Here is a 9,238-nt window from a genome sequence, read left to right on the forward strand (position 1 = left end):
TTTCAGTGCTGCTCCACTAACCTAAGCAAAATATAGATTTCTGTAGTGAACTTACAGTTAGCCATCTTTCGATATTATTATCGATGACAGAAATTTCAAAATGGCGACCTCCAAGAATCTGCAATATTTGACAGATGGAATTCATTGGTTATATTCCTTGTAATTTGCAGAATGAAGTGTAATAATTAACTTATGATTGTATAATATTAATCGTTGGGTGAATTAAATAAGTAAATATGGATATTGAGACGGAAAAGGTCGTGGAGCTGTTATTTCCAAATGGAGCACCAGGTGAGGTTAGGGATCATATCATTTGATATGATGATATTCTGGATGTCGTTACATTCATTTTGCTTATTAAGGATTAGATTTATTAAGATTTTTTTCCTCCATTTACACTAATACCTCAATTTTCTGCAGATTCTTGGAAAGAGAGCCCGGAGTTTTATCAATATCTGTCGAAGCTTGGTGGATTCGACCTCGAGCAATTAAGTACGTCAAAAACGTGGAAAGCAGAGAATAGACGCAGCACTTTTGTAACTGTAATTATATTGTTTTAGATAAGGAACCGGATCACTTGACCGATGAAAAGAATATGGTGGTTCACCAAACGCAAGAGTTAGCATTTACAAATTATAAGACCTTCATTCGCACTGCGGAGAGCTCTCGAGTAATATTTCACCAGGTAGATGAGTGCTCTGAGTTTATAAATAGGTTTTAAAGAATTTTTTCCATTACTAAGTAACATTGTTTGATTTAAAGTTCAATGAAACCGAAGAGAGGTTAGATCGTCTCGTTCAAAAGATTCCTGCATTCATGGATAAGTGCCAATCATTTTGCGAAACCTCTAAAGAAATTAATGCACACTGGAGGCTTAACAGCTTGACATTGACAAAGAACGCAGAGTTGCTAGAAATTCTTGAAATGCCACAGTTAATGGAAACCTGTTTACGGAGCAATCAGTACAATGAGGCCTTGGAGCTTTCTCAATATGCGAGACAGCTTGGTACTAAACATGCCGATATTCCGATTATTTTGGTATGACAATACTCTATTACTGGTAGAGTAGAGAGGCAGACTAAAATAATTACACAATAGAAAATAACCATTTGTACTATTTCAGTCCATTGTAGCGGAGATTGAAAACAGTTGGTCCGGAATGGTGAGACAAGTCATTGGATCTCTAAGAGGAGATTTACCACTTCCAAGATGTTTGCAATTGGTCGGACTTCTGCGCTCTATGGAAGCATTTACAGAACCAGAACTTCGCATTAAGTTCCTTCAAACTCGAGATAGTTGGCTCCAGGGATTACTGAATGCCATTCCGAAGGATGATCGTAAGGAACATACCTTGTGATTATAATACATAAGCGGAATCTAAATAGAAATATGATAATGAAATTATATTATCTTCCAGCCAACATTCATTTGACTAAGACAATCGAGCTATCGAGGATACATCTTTTTAACATAATAACCCAATACAGAGCACTGTTTAACGATGATGGCCACTTGTCAATGAGCAGAGATTTTGCTATAAACGAGTCTGCGATTTTTTACCATTGGCTGGAAGAAAAGGTAACCCCTAATAAATTGTATACAATGAATATCAGTATTTAATGTTCTTACCCTTGAAAAACACTTTCATATAAAATTCTTCTCCAGATATCTCAGTTTCTACGGACACTGGAGCACGATTTGCCTAATGTAACGTCGATAGATTCTATTCTTGGTCAGTGCACATACTTCGGACTGTCATTTGGACGTGTCGGAGCAGATTTCACAGGACGTATGTCCGACATATTTGTCCGCGTGATTCGTGATAAATTTGATACAAATGTATACAGGGCGACGAGGAAATTTGAGAAAGACATGGAAACTTTTACTTTGATTAATAAGCTGCAAAGAACTGACGTGAAGACTCACACTCTAGTTAAATCGGTAAGTTGTGAAGTCACTTTGCAAGAGCTACGATGAATCACAGTACGAGTCTTTACAGACTGTTTAGTGCAATAGCCTTAAAAAAAAATGTGTCTTATTCGAATCTACTAGTTCAAGGGGTTTCATTTCACTGTAACGATGATTACTTTTTTGATCACGATTTATTTCCTTTTGCAGGAGAATCCACCTGAACAGCTCGTCGAGTTCTATCCATTGGCAGAATATTGCAACGGGTTGATACACGTGTTTAATGAATTCAGATTATGTGCTCCGATAGCATTAGCTGATCCGTGTACACGAAGACTGCAGTCTTCCTTAATTATGGTAGCAAAAGCAATGTTAGTATTTTATAAGCAGGAACAACAAGTAAGTTATTATCGATACATTTGAAAAAATATGTACAACCTGTTAAGGTGACAGAAATTCATATATATCTTGTCGAATCAATTGACAGGCATTTACAGCTGCTGAGAGGGAAAACATGGTAAAGTTTGCAGAATCATTGAGCGAACACTTGGTACCGTACGTTCAGTACTGTCTTCAAGCAATTTTTCCACCGAACGAAGTAGCAACCCATTTGGGCATTTCTGTCGGAGAATTGCAAAAAGAGGTTCATATGATTTCACACTGTAATGTTTGAAACGAGTCAATATATTTAGGAGAAAAGTTTCATAAATGAGACTCTTCGGATGCCACTTTCATATCACCTTATGGATCATTAATAATGCATAATTATTTTCTGTAGGGAATTACATTTTTGGATGAGAAGGTAATCCTTGAACCGTTGGCTCAGCTTTTGCCAGTGAGAAGTATAACAAAAGATTCATTATTACTAAAATTACCCACGATTGAGAAGGATCAATCGAAAGTTACGCAAGCAAATGAAACTATTGTTAAAATTGAATCGGATACAACGGAGAGAGTTCAGAGTACTCCAATAGTGGAAGAAGTGATTTTTACCGAATCAAAAGATCTTGTCAAGGAAGATGTTATGACTGCAAGTGAATCATTAACTGAAACAATGGCATCACAAGTACAAGAATTGACTGGTGACAGCACAAATATCGATACTTCTAGTATTATGAATAATTAAGAAGCTAACAGGAATTAGCCATTGTAAAAAAAAACTGAATTTTATATGATCAAACATATTACATATCCGCAGAGGTAATAAATCTAACACTGCTTGCAGTGTTCGTAATGAATGCTTTAATAATCCAAGGGTCGTACAATAATGTGCAGCAGATCATTAATTGAATTCTCTGCCTACTGTAAAAAACTTACAGACTAAAAGTTTGCTTATAGGCTGCACATTGTTGGTTATAATGAAAAACTGTTCAAAGTCTTAACCATCTCGTAACAAAGTACAACATAAGAGATACATTCCACGAAGAGAGATACAGTTTGACGGAAGGAACCTATCAAACTTGGGAAGAGAGGTTATAGTACTTTTATAAAACTTTCGTTTTGTAATAATATCATCCTTATAATAAACATCTGGCTGGTTCTACCTAAAAATTGTCCAGCTTGTCAAACTGTGTCACTCGCATTGAATTCTACACAGACTTGACAAGATATTATATCTACAAAAAATCAGATGCTTCATTATGGATGAAAATAGATCAATGAAACGCTCCGAGACGGTGGGAAGTAATTAAGAGTTTTTAGATAAAATCAAAATGATGTTTTACTTGCCACAGTTTCGTGCACGTGAACACACGTGTCGGTGTTGATTATATGCATTCCGATAGTACAAACACTACACCATTTCTTGAGATGGAATCAAAACTGTCCTTGGCGAAGCCAGCCTCCCCTTCACTCGTCAATTAAATCTGAATCCAAATATTCATCCTGATAATCCATGTCCTCTTCCTCGTCATTGAACTCCAAGTCCATCGAGTCGTCGTCAAGATCATCGATGATGTCGTCGCAGTCGTCATCGATTTCCCCAATTATTTCCCCCTCATCGACATCTGACAATTTTGACAGCTCATTCTCGTCGATGTTGAGAACCGTTTGATCCTTTTGTCGGTTTGTCAATTTGATGTCATTCTCCTCTTTAATCTCAGGTCTAATGCCACTTTTGATTATTTTTGTATTTGGCTTGGAATTCGCTTGCTTGTTTCTCTTGAATTCCTGTTTAATTTTCCTCACTTCGCGAAGGAGCTTCTCAAATTCTTCCTCGCGTTCGGTGTCATCCAATAAAGAGACTCTCTTTTTCCTTTGAGGCTTCGTATTGTTCAAGATGTTAGGCTCGTCGGGTGTCGTTTGAACCCTCTTACCGAGTTGAATCAAATGATTCTGGAGCTTTCTAATTTCCTCTTGTTCTTCTTTGTGTTTTTGTCGCAACATTTGCAGACGTATTCTCAACTGAGTGCAATCTTCTTGAGCCTTTGAATATAAGTGCCTCAGTTTCAAGGTTGACGAGGCGCTGTACCTATGATAGTAAAATATTGCTCTAATGAAATTGACTAAAAGATGGCTGTAAATTTGAATTCGTTACTTTTCGCTGGGGAGCTGGACCTTATTGAAAAACAAAAACCGAATCGAAATCGTTATTTTTATTTAAATAATAAATTCAGTATTTCTTTAGTACGTAACCTCATAAGACATGCGACGATTCAGAACTGTACGACATATGAGCATTTAAAACTAAAACAACTGAATATCAGGAACCAAAAGAATTGGAAGAAACCGAAAGGAATAGAAAAAAATAGAATCAGTCCTTTTTTCTTTATTAAACTGGAATCCGAATCGTTAAAAAAAAATTAAGATTGAACCGAAACCATATTAATCGTTATTGTTTCAGTCCAGGTTCCTGTTTTTAATGTCAAAGTATTGGCAGAGTTACAGCTAGTAAATGTAGTAAATACATACGCATGATCTTGAGATGCACCCTTTGTGCGGTCTGGAACTTCCGTCATAGTTTCATTTCCCTGTTTATGTTTTTCGATTTTATTGACTGCCATAGTTACGGGACTGTTTTCAGAAGGTGGTATAGAGACCGTAGGCTTCACAGGTGGTTGATACATCGATTGAACGTTTTTTACAGGGATTGATCTTTCGCTTTCAATAACATTCACTTCCATTGCTGCTTTTGAAACGATCTCACTTGGATTACTTTTGTTAGAACCTATTGAAGAAAGTGTTTGAGACTGAGTTTCAATCTCTTTAGGTCGAGTGCCATTGCGATACATTTTATTAATAGTAATCTTCAGTATTGGTTTTTTGTTTCCAGGAATAGATTGAACAATCATCTTTGATGGATTCTTATTGACAATTGTGTGCACTTTCGGCGTCGAAGTAATAGGCTCCCCAAAATCCTTCTTAGGCAATATAACGATGTTCTCAGTTTTCGGTAAACTGTTGTGATCTGGTTTCGGTAGAATTTTTCTTAATCTGGATTGAGTGACAGGAGTTAAATGAATCAAAGATTGACCAACATTTAAAGGTTGGTTCACATTCGGAGGCTGGTTCATTAATGTAGGTATTAAAATCAAAGGGCTCGATGGCAAAACAGGTAAAGTGCCAGTTAGTTTAGGATTAACATTAACCGAATTTAAGATCTTCATTTCTACCGACTGTCCATTAATATCGACCGGCTTTCGATTTTTATATCCTTGCTCAATGACGACTGGATGTACAGGAAAAATTGTTGGTACGGCACTGGGCTTTAAACACGGATACTTCCGATTTGGATGCGAATCGATATCTTTCTTTTGAAAGTGGGCACCACATATCTGCTCCTGATCCGTCGGATGCCAATCGGTTTGACCGATTTGCTTGAGCCATTTATTTAGCAGGATCTCATCATGTAAAGGGAACCTAAAATGCACATTTATAACAGAAATACCGTTTCAAAAGATTCACAGTAGATATCGGAAATGAAAAAAGGGATTTGACAGTGGCAAAGCAAAGACTATAAGGTTAATTGACGTTAAGTAATATGTAAGTAACAGTAAAGGGTACAATCAGGTTGCAATTTTAACCAAGGATACGCGATAAACAATGCTTAACCTAGAAAGTAATTTTGCCGTTAGATAAGGAACGAGTCGACTCACTTAAAATAGCCGATATTTTTCGACGCAATGTTTTTGTAACTTTCGCAGCCCTTGATACAGCAACTCTGCATCGCAAACATCTGAAAGGATTAAAGTTATGAACAGTTAACTCAAAACTGCGGCCAAAATCAACAGACTTCAACAGTTGTTCCTAACCTCTCTTTGGGGACGACGGATATCTTGTCAGTGCCGTCCCTAACCTCTTCGATACCAACTTTCCTTTCCGCTCAGTGTAACCGTTCCTAACCTCTCAAAGCACAGTCGCCTGATATTCCGCCAAATTACGGCCAGTCTCGAGCAAATTCGCTTTTTCGCCGTTTCGGTTGTCCACGAAGGCGTTCTTAGCAACGCGAGATTTGAAATTAAAGACTGACACAGCTAAAGAAAGGCAGACGGGGTCGCCCAAAATCTGCTGAGAATCGGTACGATGGAATTAGGTTCTACTTTAAATAAAACGGCCTGTAGGGTCTGTGATCAATGAATAATTGTTGTAGATATTTTAACATGTTTATTTAACAGTTTCCCGAGTATTAAATATTAATTTTTCAGTGCCTACGGTGTCAGTGACGTTAATTCCAAAGTGGAACTATGTGCCGTTTCTGGAACTATGTTTTAGCACGGCGTGGTCGTTTCTGGTTTATGCACCAACGTGAATAAGTGAGAAATTAAATTTAAATTCAAGATTGAATAATTGGGAGATTCATTAATAACAGCGTTATTTCTAAATTTCTCTATTAATTAATGGTGTTGTATCATTGTCCAAGATCCCACTTATGCAGTCTTCTTGAAATTTCAACGTCTGAGCACTGTAACTGATATACCCTAAACGGTGTCCAGTAACAAGTGATGTTTTATATCATGTGACATATTATTCAGACTGCTATCGGAGTCTTACAGTCTTACAGTCTTACTAGTCACATTCCTTATATTTTTGTTAACGTATCTTCGCATTTTCACCAGAGGGAGGTCACTTTCCGACTCAGTTTCTGAATTGCTGAAATAACATGAATTCATACCCCTTTTCCTGAAAGAATAATATGTTTGTAGTTTTAGTGTTTTAAATGTATTTCCAATGTGAGATAAAATATGAAAAATACCTTAATTTTAGCTTGGGTTTACGTTTTGCGACTGGTAGGAAAGCATTGTACATGCTTTCCTCTGGTAACGAGGCACAATCCGTTCCAGGGGATTCTCCCTTCCGAGTGGCAGTCAATGAATCACTTTGAGTACATAAAGTTCCGAGATCCTTTAAATTGTTTTTAAATGAATCGATTAATTGGGAACTGCTGGCGTCTAAAAGTGCTCTCTTTCTTTTGGACAGCGAAAAAGCAACGGTCGATTCCTGTTCGTCCTTCGAATTCCTACACATATAACATGTTCGATAACAAATCATCGATGCGAATAAGAGACGATGGACTAACGAAACAATGAAGATTGTTATTACCCTGCCAATTTGTCGTCGACTATTTTTTTCCACTTTTGGAAAAAATCATTAATATCATTCTCGCAATCATCACTGGGATTCCCTTTAGGTTGTGTGTAGTTTTTTTGAGTAACCGTTGCAGATGATATAGCTCCTTTCAGAGTTAGCTTCCCTAGCTGTTTATTGAGAGTTGGCTTGCAATTGTTGAACGCGTTCATTGTCTCTTCCTTTTTATTGCGAGAAAGTAGTTACACCTTCTGAGCGCAATGTTAACGTTGGTTTCAGATTTCGAGTTGATTTTGCTCTCGTCTTTCAAGTGAAATTATAGCCTATGGCTGTCCTTGCGTGCCTTTGAAGAAAAGGAAAAGCATACATGGCCTGCATTAGAGAGAGTGAGACACCGATACCTCATTATGCCTTAGCATAGACGCAATAGCGCATCGGAAGTTTTGCAATTCTAATCCTAATATTGGGCATGCGTGTAGGTATGTTCGTATATACATCGATTGGATTAAAGATGGAAACGAATAAACGGTGACAAGTTTTAAAGGTGAAACTTTTTATATTTCACAATGTTCGACAATACATGTTAAGAATTTAATGTACATGACACTGACAGGGGAATTCACGATGATTCCACAATGATTATGGTACGTTGTTAAAAAGAAACAGTATCATGTTGATCCTCTTTATGTTATTATTTTTTATATAATTCATTATTCGGATTTAATTGAGTAGACCGATTATCCAAGTTTGCTGGATCTCCTTTGTAGCCAGCCGGACGTCCTGGTCCGGTTGGTTTGTGCTCTGGATTTAATTGATTGGCTCTATTATCTCGCGTAGCCTTGTCCATCTGAAAATATAGTCAAGATTTTCGACCATTAGTAATTACTAAGCTTATTAGTAAGCTAACTTATTAGTAATTACAGAGCCAACGGAACGCACTCGAGGGGGATTCACTCAGGGAATGATAAATTTCAATTCTCGAAATCACGCGGAAATCGGAAAGAGCAAGCAGAAATCACTGGAAATCATTGTAAATCGCCAAAAAGTTGGCAGAATATTAAGGCCGACCGTCACATATTACCGATTTGCATTATTCTTTGTCATATGAAATCGAAGGCAATCGATTCTCAACGAAGGAAATCCTTTTCATTAATTTCCGAGTAGCAATTCTAAGTACCGAGTTCGCGTTCGTAAAAAAAAAAAAATCCGTGAAATTTAATTCCCCCTCACTTTAAAAGCACCGGTCGAAGGAGAGATTCGCAAAAATTTGAGGAAATCCTCAGTTTGACAGACATTAAGCAACGTTTCGTGGTTCGTAGTCACTTGAAATCCCGAGGGTCGCAAATATTACGATGGAAAGAATGAAATATTAATTAATTCGGTACACACCTTTATAATAGTTTCGTCGAACTTGACCAAATTAAGGATTTTCAATGTCGTGGCGATGTCGCTTGTGAAACTGCCAAACTAACGCAATGCAGATATTATGTACCGGAGTTACCAGTCTCGCACTTTATATACACTTGCATGATACCCCACTCTTCCCTTAGATTGCTTATTCAGCCAATCAGGTGTTAGCGTCGATGACGTCGACGCAGCTGATTGGTCGACTGACGTCACTTTCCTCGCAGCTCATTGGTCGGCGTTTCTAAGCATAATTCCACAATACCCAAGTCCCCGGGGAAGTCCCCCGAGACAAACTTCCAGTGAACAGTGAATGTTTTGAGACATGGATTCTGTTTTGAAATTAACTTATCGTACACCCACGGATATAATATCACACGGCCACCTCATAATACGATATCCC

At 37.6% G+C, this 9,238-nt stretch overlaps 2 protein-coding genes across 2 annotated transcripts; one reads left to right on the top strand and one right to left on the bottom strand.

Moving 5' to 3' along the window:
• Nucleotides 1-84: 84 nt before the first annotated feature.
• On the top strand, nucleotides 85-3,142 carry LOC105695833 (conserved oligomeric Golgi complex subunit 8). The gene is made up of 10 exons (XM_012417801.2): nucleotides 85-291; nucleotides 421-492; nucleotides 561-685; nucleotides 763-1,038; nucleotides 1,124-1,337; nucleotides 1,418-1,578; nucleotides 1,666-1,941; nucleotides 2,119-2,307; nucleotides 2,396-2,551; nucleotides 2,687-3,142. The coding sequence occupies exons 1-10, from the start codon at nucleotides 237-239 to the stop codon at nucleotides 3,032-3,034; spliced, it is 1,872 nt and encodes a 623-aa protein (XP_012273224.1). The 5' UTR covers nucleotides 85-236; the 3' UTR covers nucleotides 3,035-3,142.
• LOC105695839 (THAP domain-containing protein 5-like) lies at nucleotides 3,128-6,395 on the bottom strand. The gene is made up of 4 exons (XM_012417815.2): nucleotides 6,159-6,395; nucleotides 6,003-6,082; nucleotides 4,819-5,766; nucleotides 3,128-4,378 (listed from the first exon to the last, which is right to left on the bottom strand). The coding sequence occupies exons 2-4, from the start codon at nucleotides 6,080-6,082 to the stop codon at nucleotides 3,757-3,759; spliced, it is 1,650 nt and encodes a 549-aa protein (XP_012273238.1). The 5' UTR covers nucleotides 6,159-6,395; the 3' UTR covers nucleotides 3,128-3,756.
• Nucleotides 6,396-9,238: the final 2,843 nt, after the last annotated feature.

This window comes from Orussus abietinus, unplaced genomic scaffold, assembly GCF_000612105.2.
Source record: "Orussus abietinus isolate OABI.00-Male unplaced genomic scaffold, Oabi_2.0 scaffold55, whole genome shotgun sequence".
In the NCBI taxonomy this organism is placed as follows: Eukaryota; Metazoa; Arthropoda; class Insecta; order Hymenoptera; family Orussidae; genus Orussus; species Orussus abietinus.

Bases quoted from the DNA above. Each gene is read 5' to 3' on its own strand.
- LOC105695833 (XM_012417801.2), top strand. From the start codon at position 237: ATGGATATTGAGACGGAAAAGGTCGTGGAGCTGTTATTTCCAAATGGA. The intron at 1,039-1,123 runs GTATGACAATAC...GTACTATTTCAG, and splicing joins CCGATATTCCGATTATTTTG to TCCATTGTAGCGGAGATTGA. The intron at 1,579-1,665 runs GTAACCCCTAAT...ATTCTTCTCCAG, and splicing joins ACCATTGGCTGGAAGAAAAG to ATATCTCAGTTTCTACGGAC.
- LOC105695839 (XM_012417815.2), bottom strand. From the start codon at position 6,082: ATGTTTGCGATGCAGAGTTGCTGTATCAAGGGCTGCGAAAGTTACAAA. The intron at 5,767-6,002 runs GTGAGTCGACTC...TGTGCATTTTAG, and splicing joins AAAAATATCGGCTATTTTAA to GTTCCCTTTACATGATGAGA. The intron at 4,379-4,818 runs GTATGTATTTAC...TTACTATCATAG, and splicing joins GGTGCATCTCAAGATCATGC to GTACAGCGCCTCGTCAACCT.